The sequence below is a fragment of the Pinus tabuliformis genome, chromosome 7, assembly GCF_031772625.1.
Source record: "Pinus tabuliformis cultivar Carrire ecotype Pingquan chromosome 7, CPIR1, whole genome shotgun sequence".
Classification (NCBI taxonomy): Eukaryota; Viridiplantae; Streptophyta; class Pinopsida; order Pinales; family Pinaceae; genus Pinus; species Pinus tabuliformis.
In genome coordinates this window covers 983,435,013-983,455,128 of record NC_142293.1, presented here as the reverse complement: position 1 = coordinate 983,455,128, position 20,116 = coordinate 983,435,013, and the positions used below count along the sequence as shown (strand labels likewise).

General features: G+C 39.0%; 1 protein-coding gene across 7 annotated transcripts in view; it reads right to left on the bottom strand.

Annotated features, from left to right (window-relative positions):
• The window catches only part of LOC149250900 (cysteine-rich receptor-like protein kinase 42), a 254,373-nt gene that overhangs the window by 50,275 nt on the left and 183,982 nt on the right, over positions 1-20,116 (bottom strand). For all 7 annotated transcript variants that reach the window (XM_089459272.1, XM_089459266.1, XM_089459270.1 and 4 more), the window contains one exon: positions 48-190. In XM_089459272.1, the coding sequence (XP_089315398.1) occupies positions 48-190 (143 nt within the window). The remainder of the gene's footprint in view (positions 1-47; positions 191-20,116) is intronic.

Sequence of the window (20,116 nt, the reverse complement as noted above, 5' to 3'; positions counted from 1 at the left end):
AAAGGGAATCTCAATGATTTCATAATAAAAAAAAAATTGGACAGCACCTTATAGACTGAACCAAAACCTCCTTCGCCAAGCTTGTTTGATAAGTTGAAACCATTAGTAGCATTTTGTAGAGTTTGGAATCTATAATTCAATTTTGATTTGGCTATGGCCGCAGAAGCTTCAATTGATATTTCATGGAAACCTGCAAAACAAAACAAAAACATGCTTATGGTTTTACAATACTAAATAACATTATTCCAATAGTTCTTATGGTACTACAGCAAAAATCTTATTTAGCATACATGTGGAGAATTAAAACTGTAACAATGCCCAAACTTATTCCGTGAACAAATGGTAGTGTTGAAAAGTCCATTTAATATTTCATTGAATTTGAACGCAGCTAAAAAAATCCTTCCGTATTCTAAGTGGTATTGTTCTTTCTATTTTGGTATAAAACCAAATTCTTTGTAGTCTAACTTGCATTGTTCTTTTTATTTTCATTGCCTTTTTTTTTCTCTTTTATAAATCACCGAAAATGATAATACAAACTGTCAGTTATAACCTTTGGCAAGACAAATAGTCCCATGTTGGCAAGCTCCAACAAAGAAATAAAGAGGAAAAAATGCTTCAGCAAGGGAATCATTGCCATCGGCCACAGAAAAGGACATGTTTCAGCAATAGACAGCATTAGCTCCACTTCAATGCCAGAGTCAAAGGTAGAAAAGAGTATTTATGCATTGAAATATTTTTAGTAGACATAAATATAGAAGTGGCTTTTTCTCTGGGGGCATTTTGAGATTTTTAGTGTTTTAGTGTGTGCTCTGTAGGTGCAGGTTGGATTTCTGTAACTACAGTTTCCCCAAAACTTATAGTTTCCTATAGCAACATGTATTTGCAGGTCTAACTACAGTAAAATGCAGACACTAGTAGTTCAGCTCTAGTTTTTGCAGCTCAACATCCAGCTTCAGCTTTATGCTATCATTTTATGAAAAAAAAAGCATTGATGTCTTTAACTATGTACTAGACATCTTTACCAGCAGACATTTTACAGTTCACAAGTACACTCCTTGAGTATTTCAGAAAATGAAGGACAGACCAGGAAGCCTTGCCCAAAGATAATCAAATCCCTCTATGCAGTGCCTGAATCGAAACTATTGCTCCAAGGAAGTAAAACCAATCCAGAATCCTTGAACATCCATGGATTGCTCTTGCAGACCACCTCTTTGTCGCCCGAACTTCCAAAAGGAAATGAAAAACCTCTGTATGATAGTGAGATATGAGCCTTACCTTTCGCAGAGCTGAACCTTGACTTCGCAACCCAAGAACCCAGAATCTGAAGCGCGGGTTTCTTTCTGCTGAAATAATCAATGAGAGCTTGTTACTTCAACTCTGCTGAAATAATCAATGAGAGCTTGTGACTTCAACTCTGTTACTTCATCCAACACTCAATGGGAAATGAAACCTTCTTAAAGCTATGGCTGATCCAGAAGCAATGTTTACGAACCCGATGCCGTATTTTTTGGCCTCTTATAAGATTTTGAATGTCGTCCATTTTCCCATTCCCCCACCGGCTTATTTCCCTCTTCGACAAGCCTTGCCTTTCGACTATTCAAGTCGTACGTTCCTTCCAAAGGACGGATCGATTGAATCTGTATCATCTGATCTGCATGTTGGTGCTGAGATCAACCGCATGCAGGAACAGCTGATCGATTTCCTCCCTTTGAAAATTTTTCCCACCCGTCACCATCTCGCTCTTCCTCCATCAATCTTCATCTCTGATCGGACGATATATGCGCATGAGAATGTGGTTTAATTGATAGATTTCACAATTATATTGAAAGACGTAGGTTTCATTTCTCAAGATTTGTCAAGTTCAGCAGTAGATCTAGAATCTGTTCCGTCAATATATGTGTTTCAGTGGGTTTAGAAGCCCAAACTGTAGATATGCAAGTTAATTTTGTATATCTGAAATTTGAATACTTAATATCTGATAGCGGCCTGTGATCATGTACTTCCATTTCTTTCAATCCTGTAGTTCCATTTTCCAACCAAACGTAAGTTAAGAAAGCATTAGTTCAGTCTATTGCTTTAGGAACTTGCAAAGTACCTCAGTCTCATCGAGATAATCATGGACTAAAATCTCCATGCAAGCTTAGGGAACATTTGCAAATTGGAGACCTCTCAAGATGAGGACTAAAAGAAGTTGGAGCTAGAATTTTTTTCAGTGTTAGATTATTTGGTGAAGGCAATTAGTAACAGATAGAAATCTCTTTTACCCTTTGTTTGTTTCCTTTCTTGCATTTTATATCCATTGGGATTAAATGGAGTGCCTAAAATAGAGCAACCGTCCACCAAGTATTTTCATTGATTGGCACTTGTTATCTCTCGAACTCTACCCTATGAAGAAAAGCCCTAATCTCAACAGGTGAGCCTAGAGGAACAATATGCTACCCACTATCATTTTGGTAACCTTGCCTCACACTTTAGACTAAGGAAACTAAGCTATCCTAGACTGTGCTGTGTGAGTCAGCAAATCTATCGGCCGTTTTAAGTTCACGAAAAGATGCTGGCTGCGTGTTGGTATTGCTAGATGATTTATCGGTTATTCTTATCGATCCAACCCAAGACAAAATAAGTAATGCAAGTTATGAGATTTAAGATCTGCCCATCAACTCTATAAGTATTTAATTTCGAGAAAATGATCCTTGAAATGTTGAATTTATGTGAGGTTATGAAGTGCCAGATCTCTAAAATATCATTAACGATTTCATATATGACACATCCAACATATATGTTGCTTAATGTGCCACCAACTATATGTGTTTTAGAACCCTTAATTAACCAACAGCAAGGTAAACAGAACGACATCTAATGAAGTGAACGTTCAGCAATTTAGTGTGGTTGTTCAAACATATGTGCCATCGATTAAATTGCTAGGATATGAAATGTTTGAAACAGTGTAACCGGGAGTGCCCCCCACGGCTGCTGCCCCCTGGAATCATGCTGACGAACGGGAGAGTTTATGGAGCATCCCTGGGAGGGTGCTCCCAAAATTCGGGAGTGTGCTCCAAATTTGAGATGCTCCATGCCTTTTTGGCAGCATGGTGCTCCCTAGTATGCTCTTGGAGATAAGGAACGTGCTCCTTGGATGCTCCCTAGGTGTTCTCTAGATGCTATTTGAGCACTCCCTAGGCACTATCTGGCTAAGTTACCAGAAAACGGATACGGGTACGGGGTTTGAAACGGATACGGCAAATTTTCAAAAAATCTGGATACGATACGGCAGGAAACAGCACATAATATATATATATATATATTAAAAATAAAAAATTCATATTACCATTCATATTTCAGAATCTAGATTATCTGTATCATCTATGATCTATCTGTATCATCTATGATCTATCATGATTCATGATTCATATATGATCCGAGTTTACCTCTATGGTAATCTCTAGATGACTCAACTTCAGGTAGAGAGCGGTTCCCTTTCCAAGTACTTTGCTCCTCAAATGGGATCGCTGTTTCTGCAGGCCTCCCCCTGGACAGCGATGGTCCTGGTTCTCAAAGGAAACTTTGCTGCTGAAAGAAGGCCTTATTATAAAACCCAAGTACACATGGAATCACTGGATGCATAGCCAATTCAGGGTTCATTCGCATTGACCTTGGATCAAGACATATCATCACATTTCAGATCATAGAAGCTCTTTCAGGTTTGTCACAAACAGGACACTGAGTTAGAGGAGCACCTTATTAGGGGGAGATTCCCTTTTTATTACAGAGTGTGAAGGATTCCTCACTACTTACCTCAGATACTCAGACCAGAGGTATTAGCTCTTTTCCTGACTGTAGTTATTGGATTCAGGAGATAGATTTTACAGGGACCATACAAGACAAACCATGTTAGGATGATCACTGCCTTCTTTCCCTCAATCTCAACAGTAGAAGAGCATAAGCAATGCGCTAAGTCTTGAATACATCAGCTTCCAGACCAATGAGACCTTGTGTACTTCTTCACAACTTGCAACTAGCATACTGATTCCTGAAAACGTTTTCATTTTTTAAAAACTGCAATTTTTTTCCGACAAAAACGCCTCAAAAACGGCTGTGAAAAAAACTTCCCGTTTCCAGAAAAAAAAAAACGGCACAAAAACGTTTTTCCAGCGTTTTTCCGGCGTTTCGTACGCGGATCCGGATCCGAAACGGGAAAACGCCGTTTCGGGGTTGGAGGTAGCCGTTTCCGGCAACTTAGCTATCTGGACACTCCCTAATGGTAATGTTGACATTTCTTTTATTTTTCCTTTTTATCCTTTTACCTGAATTTTTAACATTAACTATTAGTTGTTTCAGGATGTTTGAGAGTGGTTCCAACTTCATCACACTTCTTATGGAAAAAATAGAATTTCATATCCATTCAAAATTCAGCAAGCTGAACAGTGTACAGCATTTTAGTATTGTTGGGATTGCAGAATTTTCATTGGATTCTATTGCATATGAAGGTATGTGATTGGCATTTAATCAAGAGCACCAAGCCCTATATATACCCCAAGTTCTTGGTGTTTATTGTTGAAATCCTTTGTTATGTTCATAGCACAGATGTACTCCTTTCTCAAACCAAAATCATTGATCAGGCATGTTAAGGTTTTCTACCATATTTTAAGGCTTAGATTAGACAATTTGGGTGATGTTGATTGATGTCTCTAGAGGATTGATGTAGAGGCAAAGGCTAGACAAGAGGCCAAGAGTGAAGGATGTTAGTAATGACGAAGAACCAGATATAAGTGATGGTGGAACATTGCTTGTCAAGGAGTGGTGGAATATGCATGGTCATGCTACCCCACATCTATAACATTTGGCAACATGGGTGCTTTCATAATTGGTGAACACTTCTTTTGTAGAGAGGAGTTTAGCAACTAGCTCGTTTTATTGTTTTAGACCTTTCAGTCTTCATACTTTGGTGTGCAAATGGCCTATTTTGTAAACATAACAATTTGGTGGTATTATTTTTTACAGTTGCTAGATAACCTATTTCATTCATAAGTTAATAGTCAATTTTCTATTATATGACTTTAAAATTTGTATGTTTGTTTGTAATTGCTAAAATCTAGATTCTAGATGGTTGATTCTTGAATGAATAAATATTAATGTTCTATGGATGCCTTTTCTACCTTTATTAATGTAAAAGTATGCATGTTTTCATACATTCTGCAACCAATTTGACATTTTGCATTTTTTCATATAAATGCAATCATATTTATAAAATAGACGCTTATGGGATGTTATGCTCCTAATGTTTTCTTGGAAAATGATGCTTCCGTTCTGCTCTACGCTTTGGCAACTACGACTTGAAACACCTTTAAAATAATGTGCTACAATTTGTAATTGTGACGAAATATAACCATTGAATGTATCTTATGGCTTGATTAATTCATCAATGTCAGCATCCTATTGACCAGATTTACGATCAGATAATTAGATTTGCCAATACCTCAAATTCAGATCTTTTGAAGCATGAATGCCTTAGATCTGTAAGTATCCAGATATTTAATTGGTTTCTTTAGGGAACTGGTGCTAGATTCATGCAATAATCGTGAGTGAAACCCTTAGATCTATGAAAAATTGCAAGTCACCTTTAGATTTGAAAGTTTTAAGAGAGTGACCTGCTTAAAATCTTCTGAATGGAAGATCAATGCTAGAACAAGATATCCGAAGGTCAACCTGCAAAAATTAACCTATGAACAACAGATCGATGCTAAAATAAGATATTTCCTAAGGTTGACTTGCAAAAGTCAACCAATGAATCGCAGATTGATTTTGTTTATTGAGGTCAACTTGCAATCAAAGTCCAAGTTTGCTGAAAAATATGGAGGATTGTTAGATCATACAAACCTGGAAAATGCAACCTAGATCAAAAGATATGACAATAAAACCCTAGATTGCTAAATAAAACATGCTAGGTGCCACCATTGGGCATGGAGTCTTAGCTTATTCCTTGAGTAAATGTCCTTTATCTTGATTGTTGAAGTCCCCAAACATCTCAAAAAATATGGAGGATTGTTAGATCATACAAACCTGGAAAATGCAACCTAGATCAAAGATATGGCAATAAAACCCTAGATTGCTAAATAAAACACCCTAGGTGCTACTATTGGGCATGGAGTCTTAGGTTATTCCTTGAATAAATGCCCTTTATCTTGATTGTTGAAGTCCCCAAACATCTCAAACAATGCTTAGTGAGCATCAAACCTTGGGATTTGATCTTTGCAAAAGCCATAGGGAAGTTAATCCAAAAGAAAGGGGTCAACCTAAGTATTACAAATCCTAAACGATTAAGCATAGATCAAAGTAAATAGGTAAAAACCCTAGATATTTGCCCCTAGTACTAAGATCTAACCTAAAACTTTAGCAAAGAGATGTCATGGAAAATTTTCATACCTCATTTGCTTTGCTTTCCTTGCAATAGCTCCTTTTTCAATGTCTCCCACATGCTAAAATACTTATATAATTATCCTAGAACAACTAACTCAAAAGAATAGAAAATAAACAACACCAAATAGTGAGCAAAATAGTTTTCCATTCCATTTCTAATCCTGAAAAATGAGAGGGAGGCACACTCCTTATATGATAGAGGCCACCTAAATACCATACATTGAAAACCATGACTTTGAGTGAAACCATGAGCTCATACCACATGCCAAGATAAAACCATGTTCCCAAGTCAAAACCATGGGAAATTCCAGAGTTTGTTACAACCAATGTTTTTAAAACCGGAACCAGTGACCGGACCGGTCCACCTAATGAATCGGTTTACCGACCGGAACCAGTCTAACCGGGACTGGTTTGGTCTAGACTCTAAACGAACCGGTTTTAAAAAAATACATTAGATAATTAATTTTTAATGAAACAAAACTATTTTTAAGATTTAAAACCATGATTCCAAGCCAATAGAGACAAAATATGCAAAGTTTTCTCATTTATATACCATGTAAATGTGAATATATCAAAATGGCACCAAGTGCAATACATATCATCGACAAAATAGCAAAATGCATAAGAAATGAGGCTCTAAATGGCCTATAAAGTCCAAAAACAATGTTGCAAGCTATGAGGCCATTGGCATACTACAAGTCTACAGTATCAGGTACCATCAATAGTTTTAAAGGTCCCTTGTACACACCTTTATATCACACAACTTTGCCTAATATTTGTTTGCTTCCCTGTGTTGTCTGCATTCACATGGGATGTCTCAAGACATCACCTCCTTATGAGAATATAGCCACTATATTTCCCCTTAGCACTTCCTATTTTGTCATCAGTTGCAGAGCTCTCTCCTTTCTTGGAAGTTTAGATTTGGTGCCCTCTTCTTTTTGGTTCATGTTCTAGGTTGACATCATCTACTATCTGCAACTTTTCCTGTCCTGTTGTTGGTATCTGAGACTTCTCATCTTTGTCCATTGACTACTTTTGTACCAGATATCTAGATTTTGCTTGTTGGATATTGAGTTTATTGAGAAGGTTTAGTGTCTGCATTAGGATTGTTGGATTTCTCAGCTCTAGATATAAGAATGTTTTCGCTTCCGTCTAAAAGCATTGGAGGCCAATCCTTTTGTTGTTGGGGGGAATGATAGGGATTGTTAGTACATATTAGTATGTTTTCACTATTTGTTTTGTATGAAATTAGATTAGGACAAATATTTTTATAGTTTTGTTTGATTTGTCACTTGGTTTCCTATTCTTGTAATTGGTTGATATTTTATCTCCAACCATTAGATGGTGTGTGGAGATACGTTCTCTAAGCCAAGCTTGTCAGTTTGATTGTAAAAGTTATTTAAGATTGTTTGTTTTCCTAATACAATTGGTCAGAAATTTTCATTCAGTTTGGTATAGAACTCTGCGCTTGAGTGGGTAAAATCCCACATCAATGAGAAACAAAAAGCTAAATATAGTCATTTGGATAAAGCATCACCGAGAATGATTTGAGTAAATTTACCAAGAATCCAATGATCTATTAGAAGATTTGCAAAGATGGTATCAAAATAGTTTTGTCATTACTTGATTATAACATAAATCAAAATATGCCAGTAAACTGTATACTCGATCACATTGAAAAAATCTAGTCTTGAGAAGACAATTTCAAGCCTCTACGTAGTTGAGCGAATGGTATCCCGTGCAGTATTACAATTTTGAAGCATGATTCTTATTTATAAAAGACAATGGAATTCCTAACACACTTGGCATAGAATACTCAAAATCATGTCAAGATATATGGGATAATGTCGCAGGCTGGCCATTAGCAAGTTCTATATCAAATAAACCACATGATTGTTTCTGACGGGTTAGGAAAATTTTGCTACACAACCAATTATGATAAATGGAATTAGAAAGTGGCACAGAGTTGGAAGACTGATTGCATTATACTAGGGCGGTGGCACAGGGCCACGAAATTACCTTAAAAAAAATTCAAATCAGCATTCTTCCATGCATTTGGCTCACAGTGGGTGTGCCTCCTAATCGGCCGGTTTAGGACGGAACCGGCCAGTTTGATACATACCGGCCGGTTCCATCCTAAATCAGCCAGTTAGGACCAGTTTTCTGCAAAAATTGGCGAAGTGACCCCTTTGACCGGGTTTTTTGGCCGGTTTCGACCAGTGGGCCTGCTAACCGGTCGGTTAGACCGGTAACCGGTTAGCAAGGACGGTTTTGAATACTATGGTTACAACAACCCTTAATCAAGGAGGGGGCCTTCATAAAATGAGTAAATACCCAACTAACTCCACACTTGTAGTCCATATGAGAGAGAGAACAAATGTGCCCTCCTTATCTTTGGCTAACAACCTTCCTTGTAGCACATGCGAGGTCAAAAAAGGGGTCAAAAATATGAGCAACCCACTAACTAACCCTATTGTTTATGCAACAACTTCATTCACACATGCGAGACCAAGTAAAGATGAGATGCTTTCCTTTCCTTGCAATAGCTCCTTCCTCAATGTCTCTTACATTCTAAAAACCTTCTATAATTATCCTAGAACAACTAACTCAAAAGAATAGAAAATAAGCTACACCAAATAGTGAGCAAAATAGTCTTTCATTCCATTTCTAACCTTGAAAAATGAGAGGGATGCACCCTCCTTATATAGATAGACTCGACCACCTCAATACCATACATTGAAACCCATGACCTAGAGTGAAACCATGAGCTCATACCACATGCCAAGATAAAACCATGTTCCCAAGTCAAAACCATGGAAAATTCCTCAGATTGTTACAAAAACCCCTTAATCAAGGAGGGGGCCTTCATAAAGTGAGTAAACACCCAACTAATTCCACGCATGTAGTCCATATGAGAGAGAACAAACGTGCCCTCCTTATTTTTTGCTAATAGCCTTCCTTGTAGCATGTGTGAGATCAAAAAAGGGGTCAAAAGCATGAGCAACCCACTAACTAACTCTTTCATTTTTGCAACAACTTCATTCACACATGTGAGACCAAGTAAAGATGAGATTAGCCCCTTCTTGAAACTTCAGAAGCCACATGTGTGAGGGAGGAGAGAGAAAGTGCACCCTTCTAGAAGGATCCCCACATGTGCTAAGTAATACATCTCTATGTGGCTCATGCATGCTCCATGTGTTGACAAGTGTACAAAGTTTTGATGTGGACACCTCAATGATGTGGTGGCATCCTTGTCATTGTCCACCATTCTGACAAATATCCAAAGGTCGCGATAGAAATCCTAAGAAAAGTAGCATGGATTCCAATGTAGGTAGGTATGACAGTGCAAGTACATGGATCTCGATTCAATGACACAGATCACGAGGCATAATGCATAGATCCCAATTTGAGGGCACTAATCTATAATGATGCATCAGATCCAAACAAATCTTTGGGAAATGTGCGTTATGTAATTGTCTTCCAACAACATCTTAGCATAGATTAATTTTATAAATTGCCCAAGTTTACCATGGCAAGACACTTTCACCCTTATTAAGTTATTACAAATGTCCATTCATAGGACATACAGTATTTCCTAAGTCACTTTGTTAGGGGCAGGTGAAAATGGTGATTAATTAATAGAAAAGGAAAGGGAAACCTTATATTTCACCCTCAAAGTCATATTTAATGATGTAAAAGGTCTTTTACTTGTTCGACCACCCTTTTTGAGCTAGGAATCTTCATTTTTTATACTTGTAAACCTTTATGAGGGAGCTTTACTTAGATTTACCACCCCAATGTTTTTTTGTCACCCCTTTTGCATTTTTCTTTGATTTTTCTCATTCCTTTTCTTTAAATATGCATTTTTAGCATAGGACCTTGGGGCTAGCCTTTTATTGATGTGGCTTTATTATTATTGCATTTTTAACATTGCATGCTCTTCACCTCTAACCTTGTTTGTCTTTATTTGATTATGGCTTATATTTTTTCGATGTATTTACTTGATTAGATCTTGTTGGATGACATTCAATAGGTCAAGCATAAGTGAGGATAACAATTTTTATGGAATGGATGGTAGTCAAAGGGAAAGAATGGAAAATATTAGGTATGGTTGGGATATGGAGTACATTATTCAACCAAATCACCAATAGTACAATTTGGCCTAAGTCAAGACAACACTTATCTAAGGACAATTATGCCCCCCATGGTACACAAAAAAAAAAAAAAATCTTTACAATTAAGAAGTGTTATGTGACCTAACTTTCCAAGGATGAATAGCACTGAAATCTAAGTAGTGCCAAATCCCAAAGAAAGCAGTACAAACAAGAAAACGAATATCTCCAAAAACTACATCATGCCAATCCAACCTATCCCAAGAAAGAACCAAATACAAATAACATAACTCCAACAACTATTGGCAAACAAACACTTCCAAAATGTATGCTTCATAGTCTCCAAACAATGACAAAATGGACAAAACCCATCTAATAGCCCACTCTTAGCCAACCAGGCCTTGGATGGGATCCCCTAATAGATCACCAAGCATGCATAAACCTACAAGATATAAGAGAGCTGAACAAACCACCCATTGTGAAATTGATGCACCCATCTATCCTTTGCAACACTGGATGCCCATCAGATGTTGAGCAATGGAGATTACATGTATCACTGATGAAAAGCTAAATAGAAATGTCAAGAATCATAGTATAGAAGTGGTTGACCAAAATTCAATATTTAAACTCTCCAAAATGGAAAATGGCCCAAGCATCTAGATTCCGAGTATTCATCTTGAAAAGCTCAACCTCCAAAATAAGGCTTCTCAACTACATAATAGTGAGATGGTCTAGGGCTAGGAACCCATACTAATGAGCAAGAGAAGGTCAATGCTTCTAGCTACGAGATGAAGAGTCCCACAAATCTCTCTAAAAAGAAGATGCCTTTCTTGCTCAACCTAAAAAATAAAAAATGAGGCATCTCTGTAACAGAAGACCCCTAGACGCACCAACTCCAAATGGGCAATTAGCTAGATCCCACCTTACTCTACTAGACCCCCAATGCCAACAAACCATATCTAAGACAACCCACCATGCCAACCAAATACTCCAAAAAATAAGAGAGTTGGAGACTTGAAACAAGAAGGGAAAGAGCAAATATCACATACCTCAAAAGACCCTCTCACTTGACTAATGTGTTTAGTAGTGATCAACATATGCCAAAACATAATTGGCCAAAGAGAGGAACCCTCCAAACACCTCACCACCCACTTTGTCACAAGGATATTGCCTTGAGATGCAACATCAATCAGACCAAGACTCTCGTCATCCTTGGGATTAGTACAAACATCCCAAGCTATCAAGGGAAGACCCCTCTAACCACTATCTTAGACCACAAGTAGGTTTGTAAAATCAACTTTAACCATCAAAACTAAGTCATACTAGGGAACCAACAAGAAGCATATTAGACATGAGAAGCTTGAAGACTACATCCAACAAAAGTTAGCTTCTTGGCAAAGTGATGGTCCTTATGATGCTAGACATATAGTTTTCTTGGAAACATATGAAGACACCAATCCCACATGGCTACAACAGACACCCAACTCTGAAAGGGATACCTAGAAACCTCACAATGACCCTAGACTAAATATGAGCCTAGGATGAAGGAATGCAATATGGAGGTATATCCCTCCTAACCAACCCATAATTAGTCTTGTGCGCACTGATCACAAACCCTGAAGCAACAAAAACATGTCAAAACAAGCAACGGCTCCATCTAGTGATCCCTACTTAGCACTCATAGAAAAAAGAGAATCATTAACAAAGTGATTGTTAACCATCTCATATCACTCTAGGAACCCAATGCCTTGAACCTATCCTACAATACAATAGGCCTCCAACAAGTAGCCTAAGGCATTAGCCATTAACAATGAACACATAAATAAAGAGCCAAAGGCCACCCTATCAAATGTACTGATGTAGTTGAATCCTTAGGGATAAGGCACTTTTCATTGAGACAAAAGCAAAAGCATGGGTGAAAAGGTAATTCGCCATAGCCACACAATAGGGGCCAAAGCCTAGATAGGACAACATCTTTTAAATGAATGACTAGTCTACTTGACCATAAGCTTTGTGAAAGTGAATTTTGAGAACAACAAACTATTAGCTATTCTCTTGGGCCCACTCCATAGCCTCCCAAGCTAAAACCACAATGTCAAGAACAAATCTCCCTTTAAAAAACCCATTTGCTCCTAATGCAGTAGATATTCAACAATTAAGTGGATCTACAAAGCTAAGGCCTTGGCCATGATTTTATAAGCAACTGTGAGCAATGTGATAGGGTGCCGTTTACTAATAGAGTCTCGCAAGGCATTCTTCATAATTAACTTGATCAACCCCGGATTAAGAAACTCTAAAAGTCTACCTATTAGCCCCCATATTGCTTGCCCAATTGGAGGGTTAAAATCTAACGAGATTCCATTAGGTTGGTTCTACTGTAGATGCATCAAAACATTCACAACAATCAAAACTTCTTTCAAAGTTAGTTTCACTAGATTTTGAGAAACTACTAATTTTAATAGTTTGCTTTTTTCCAGTAGCCAAAAATCCAAGATCTACATGCTAGAGATTTTCACATATCATTACTCATTGTGAGTTCACAATGTTGATGAACCTTTTTCAGGTGGCAGGCAAGCAGTTGCATGACACTTGTTATTTTTAGCAGTGTGCTTTTCAAAGCTTGCATGTCTTTTCTAAGCACATATTTGTATTCTTTGTAAAAAAGCGAGTCCAATGGAACTAATTTGGCTTGCATGTGATATGATTAGTCCTGCGCACTTTTTTCACTTTTATAGAAGAAAGACCTATGCTACCTCTCTCAGTGATCAGTCTTTCATTTTTTTTTGCTTTTTATTTTTTTTGGGAAGGATAATGTTGTCTCAACATGTCTATAATTATCAGTTTCTATGCTTTTCTATAAGTGAAGTCATAATTAAGCAAGTTTTAACAGTCACTGGCGACTTGACGGTGTATCAGCAGTGGGTCATCAGGTTGTCAGTGGATATTCTCATACCTAAGGCTTCCATGTTTATTTCCACGTTGGCAGATTTGAACCTACCATCAATAATCAGTCAGATGTGTGAGAAACGGCTGCTGTGTGAATTATATCAGTAAATTTCCTGTAGAACAGAACGATAATCACAGAATAGCTTTGAGATAAGGACTACAGGTGGGATTCAAATGTTTGAGGGAGCAGTTTGACAGTAAATTTCCTGTAGAACAGAACGATAATCACAGAATAGCTTTGAGATAAAGACTACAGGCGGGATTCGAATGTTTGAGGGAGGAGTTTGATGAGGCAAATGTTCAAATAATTTCTCACTTGAACTGATAGAGGATGAATTGGTAAGATCTATGGCTACATAGAAGACAGAAGCCAGCGCTGAGAATGCATGGACAATTTTTCTTGAAATTACATGGAGACTGCAGCCATCACAATTAAACGAACCGAACATGCCATGGAGAACACTTTGGAAGAAATTAGTCAGCTGTCTCTACGGTTTGTCATTTCAAACTAGTCCACATATAGAAGGAACATGCATTATTTACTGAGCAAATAAAAACATATATAGAAACTATGAATGATTTACCAGATAACAGATCACAGGTTGATGAATCAAATAATTCTGAGGCCTCAGAAGTTTTTCAATAAGGGAGGAAAGTTGAAGAAAACCACTCGATAATAGCATCCAAGGCATTTGCAATAGGTAATACAGTTGATGGCATGAAAGCAGATTTTAGAAAGCTGGAGTCTGAGTTTGCTGAAACAGGTGAACGATATTCTTCATAAGAGACCAGTGCTTGGCTAGGCACAGTATTTACTCGATAGATCACCTCTAGGATTTCCTCTCTCATCTATTAAAGTTCTTTCATGCATTGCAGTTTTTGACGTTTCCTATTTCGAAGAATTTGCTTTGTTGGCTTTATTTCCCAAGAAAACCAGGCATGCATGCACCTTGCTTTTGAGGTTTAAAGCATGTAAAGAGCAGAATTTTGGGTCAGGCTGACTTGGTTAGATAGCAGCTTGCTTCTGCCACTAAAAGCTCATTCAAACAGTAAGCTATGCAGTTGGCAGCCATGCAAATAATTTCAAGTGGGAAGTGCTTTATTTCCTTTTTTCACAGATAGTGTGGATTGCTTTAAATTTTTAGGATCTAATATATAGAGAAGAAACCAACGACAAAAAATATACACTATTCTTTAAGAGCAAATTGTAGCAGTGGTTGACTTCTACCTCTTTCATCCTCCAAGCCTCACACCACTATCTCCACTGCAAAACAAAGACAACCATGGCAGCCTCTCACGTGTGGCTCACTATGATGCAATCAATTTCTTGTGTAAAATGTGATTTGGTCCAATTATGCTTTGTTCTAGCTCCTTGAGTCTCTCAGGTTTAATTGGGCAAATTGTTTTGTAGTGCTATGGTTAATCTACAGTGCACTTATTTGAATTTGCTTCACCTAAGTCACACATTCACTTCACCCATTTCACTAATTTGTTTTTGCAGTTACCTCTAGAATCTGACCTCAACCACTTTAAATTCTTACCAAAACTTACCCTTGCTGTTGACTGTTCACAGGCAACTCACAATGAGTTTTTGTGTGCTAGTCAACTTGGATTGTATGCATATTTATTGGTTTGATTATAGTTATAACCCCTATGGACTCCCCCTTGCAACTGGAAAAGCACAGCCTGAATGGAGAGGCTTCCAATGGTGACAGGGTTGTCGACAAGTATTTGGCAGGTCTGCCAGTGCAGATATGCATGATAATACTACTTAAAGCAAAAGCATTAGTGGCCAAGAAACGAAAATACCCACTGATGGTATCCCACATGATATTGTAGAACTCACAAAGAAGGCCATCCGTACCCACTGACTTGCCATTCTACATGGAAGTCAAAGCAGCACACAACTCCTTCCACCAAAATTCTCTGTCTAGTCTATCTCGATTGCCACTAGAGACTTTGCATGGAACAATCCTGCAGCAGGCATCTCTAGCAACCACCACCTCATCTATTAGAGAAGAAATTAATCAGTTGTCTCTGTGGTTTGTCATTTCAAACTAGTCCACATACAAAAGGGGTATGCATTATTTACTGAGCAAATAAAAACATATATAGAAACTATGAATGATTTACCAGATAAGAGATCACATATTTACGAATCAAATAATTCTGAGGCCTCAGAAGTTTTTCAATAGGGAGGGAAAGTTGAAGAAAACCACTGGACAATAGCATCCCAGGAATTTGCAATATGTAACACAATTGATTGCATGAAAACAGATTTTAGAGAGCTGAAGTCCGAGTTTGCTGAAACAGGTGAAAGATATTCTTCATAAGACAACAGTGCTTGGCTAGGCACAGTATTTACCTATGTTGCATGAGTTTCTAGAACATGGGAACATTGGGAACTTGGGTACGGGTTTCTGGAATGGCTAGAGGTTTCTCCAAAATTTACCGGAAACAGCTAATCGAGAGCGGTAATATTATATAATAAAAAAATTAAAAATTAAAAATATTTTTTTAATTATATAATTTATATAATAATCAAAATTAATATTGATTCAAAATACTCAAATATTAAAATCAATTTAAATATATAAATATATAATATATAATCTCTCTTATATATAAATATATTCTTTGGGTGTCTCTCTCCCTAAGTCTCTCCCTTTTATATATATAAAATGTCAAGTTCATTATCAGTTCTCTCACATGTTTCTCTAGTTATTCTTACAAGAAAAAACAACTCTAATGTTTAAGAATTGCCTGCCACATACAATATGCACACACTCATTATCAGTTCTCTGACATGTTTCTCTAGTTATTCTTACAAGAAAAAACAACTCTAATGTTTAAGCATTGACTGCCACATACAATATGCACACACAATCTTCTGCGATATATATACATAAACAACAAAATAAATACTCATCAGTTTGACATCCCAGATATCGCCCTTACGTCGAGGTGCCACACGCTTCCTTAACCCATCAAGGGATTGCTCCAGTTTCTCAATTAACGATGTTGGTGTTAAAGATGTCTTTGGCCTTTCTTCCTGCGAAGGTTTCAACATAGGCTCATGTTTTTTGCGCAGTTCAACATATTTCTCTATAGGCTTTTATTGACAGTGTTGGACCTGCCAACATGTCAAGGGGATCTCCCCAGTAAGAAGTCTCAATTAGACCTCAGACCGTTTGGTGTAGGAGTCCCAGTAGTTGGTCGTAAGGTAATACCTTGACCACGATGTCGCACAGAGGCAAGTAAGATAACTCTGTCAGTAGCAAGGGTGTGACTAATGTAAAGTGTCAAGGAATGTGTACGAGAGGTTTCAACACTTTGAAGGGAGAGGAAGGTGAAGGTGAGTTCCAGATTGAAAGGGATCAGTCCCAACTCGGCTAGGAACACACCACACAAAGGACATGTACAGCTTCTGGCGGAGCAGTCCACTCGGATGCGACAGTCACAACATACAAGGTAAGATAACACGAACAGCACTCACGCATTAGTCCAAGAGGAGTGTGACGGTTGATATAGCAAGGTTCATGAGAAAGGCTTGTCTGATGTCTGGCAGAGCAGTCGACACGGATGGTGACAACATTAACAACATATGCAACACATTAACAACACGATTCATATAATTGCATGTGAATCAGTTCATACACGAGTATGTAAGTTAAACAACATATATATCATTAAGGCAACCAGAATAGTCCAACTACAATAACAACATATGCTTGAAAATGTGTTGGCTCTTATTATTAAAGAAGTGTAAGTCACAATCATACAATACACCATGTAAACCTGCTAGCCCCAACAGTGGAATGTTACAGCCACATCCGCCTGCTCCTCCAAAGAGATGTACTAGCTTTGTGCAGTAGAGAAGCCAAGGCTCGTTACAATACTGTCCAAGTCCTCTTCAAGATAGTCTTAGTAGAAGCTTGGGTGACCAAAAGCCTTTACAATGAGTTATGAGGGACTATTTATAGCAAAGGGTGGAGTGACCTTGACATTCCCCTTTGTGACAATTCAACTACCCTAATGACTCTCCACCTACTCTATGACTGTTACATCTAACTGTTGACGCTCGACTTACACTTGACATGACTCAACATTACAATGCGCATGTACTCATGTGAGACAACATGGCTTGAGCAAGCCTTGCAAGACATCACTGACACTCGATCCGTTGTGGTGAGACCAACTTTTTGACATGCTTGTGATGGTGAAGCTGGTGAGGTGATGCCAAGCTTGGTCGTCTGTGATGGTGAGGATGTACCTCATGGTGACATATTGTTGAAGTGAACTATTGCCTCCATTGCAACTGGTGCATTGGTTCAGCCCCTTCATCCAATTCGTCTACTAACATGCACATGGTCTTCTTGGGTACGGTTGAACTGGCAACACACTGATGCATAGTGTCCACGCTGATCTTCAAGTTTGTGTTGGTGATCATGCGCATCAACTTGCCGAAGTGCATGTTCAGCCCCAGTTGGACGTGCTTCTTGTCTTCGCCTTGGTGAGTGTGTTGAATGAGTTGGATTGCATGCGTGTGCTCAACAACATGCATGCTGCTGGATCCTTTGCATGCGATCAACAACACTGCTCACCATGTTTGCTCTGTGTCAGTTGCTGGGATGGATCCTTAACTTGTACTGGCGCAATTTCACCTGTGAGTGCATGTTGCGCCCACTACTGTTCCTGCTCTTGCTGCAACTTATTGGACTGACTGCGCAGTTTCATGTTCTTCCTGAGTTGTTGCTTCAGCACATGCAACTTCTTCTTTGTTCCATCTTCTGCCTTCGCGCGATCTTCATGTCGCGCCATCACTTCATAGCCAGAGTCTCCAAAGTTGCTTTCATTATCAGTGGATCTGCTTGATCTTGCAACTTTGCTCCGCCTCTGTTATCAACAACCTTCCTCCTTGCATTCGTTGTGTTCGCTTCATTCGTTGCATTCGGTACGCTACCTTCAGCTGTTGTTCACGATGTTGCTCGCTGTGATGTTGTTGCTTGATGTCCTTGTCCACGAACAACTTGATGTCTTCATGAGTAGGCAAGCTCATAGACACTTGACCGACTACATCCCCAAGTGTGCTTTGAACGGTGTCTTCCTCGTTGCTCTCCTGGAAGCCATTGTACCTGTACTGTTGAGAGGCAGATGAACACCTGCGATACCTGGAGACATGGAAACACTCATAGCAAGCAATCTGTCAGTCGAAAACCAAAATGAACATGAGAACTGACTTGCAACATACCTGGGTGAATGATCATGAAGGTTGCGCAATTTCGGCCAGGAGGTCGGGAGACCAACTGCCAAGACTACACAAGGCACAGTCCGAGCTGCTGAGACACTGACTGATTGCTGGAATTTCACAATGCACAGTCCAGTCTAGTTGTTGACTGTTGGGATTACGCATTGCGCAATTCTAGTTGGGAAGGACAGTTGGCCCAGGGACAGATTTGTGCAATTTCTTGAGCCAAGCAGCCACTGTCCTCCAGAAATGTGCAAAACAGTCTTGGAGGCCAGTGTTGGACAGGAATGCGCAAATCTGGAGAGGAAGGTGAGCCTTCCTTCCCCAGATTGCGCAATGCAGCCTTGGTGAAGGCAGAGTCCGGGCCAAGGTTGGCCCGACTCGTCGACGGGCAACTGAAAGCAACTAAGACAGTAAATGCATGGCGACACTAAGTGATAGCAAAAGTGATTGAAAATGCATGAAAAACATGAATGAAATATTCAGCAAACAGATCAACATGCATGTGGGTGAGGCAGTTCTTCGGTTGGGCGAACATTCGTGCAAAACAGTTTCATGCATGCGACAGCAGTGAGATAGCAACGAAAATTGAAACAAAGCTAGGACAAGCTAGAATACATGTAAACAACAGCAACGCGTTCAAATAAATCAAGCAAACAACACTCACACAAGCGAATACACAAAAAGCGACAGAAATGCAACACAAGGCATGGGAAGCGAGCTTACCCCAAAACAGCTGAGTTGAATGTGTCGACTGCTCCTAGATGTGATGTGGGATGTCAGAGCTACAAGGTTGATGTGAGGAATGAGCTCTGTAGCGTCCGGTTGATGAGTTTTGATAACATCGAGGTTGTGACGCACATGCCACAAATCTAGGGGAAGCGACACTTGGAGGGAGGTTTCTGAATTGTTCCTTGCATGTAACCTCCAACTGCTAAACATAGATCCCTAAAACAAGGGATGCCTTTGCATGCTGCCTTGGGAGAAACAACCCATGCATGCAAGTTTATTTTGCTCAGTCCCGGAGGGAACCGGTCAACTCAGCTGCACATGCAAGAGACTGCTCGACTGCTGGAGAAAAATGCGCATTTCTGACTGTAAGCTGGGTTGATTGCGCAATTTCTGGTCTGAGAAACTAACTGCTGCCCAGATTTGCGCAAATCTTGGGCTGAACATCCTGTTGCTGGGAAAATTTGCGCAAATCTTGTTGGGAGGGTTGGCTGGCAGGATTGTGCAATCTTGGAGCCCAGCAGGTTATCAGAGAGGATTGCGCAATTTCTAGAGGGAAGGCTGGTTGCCCTCCAGAAATGCGCAATTTTCAAGGGGAAGCTACTCAGCCTGCAGCTGGACCAAGTCCGGGTGAGCAGCCTGTGAAGGGAAAAGATCAAACTGT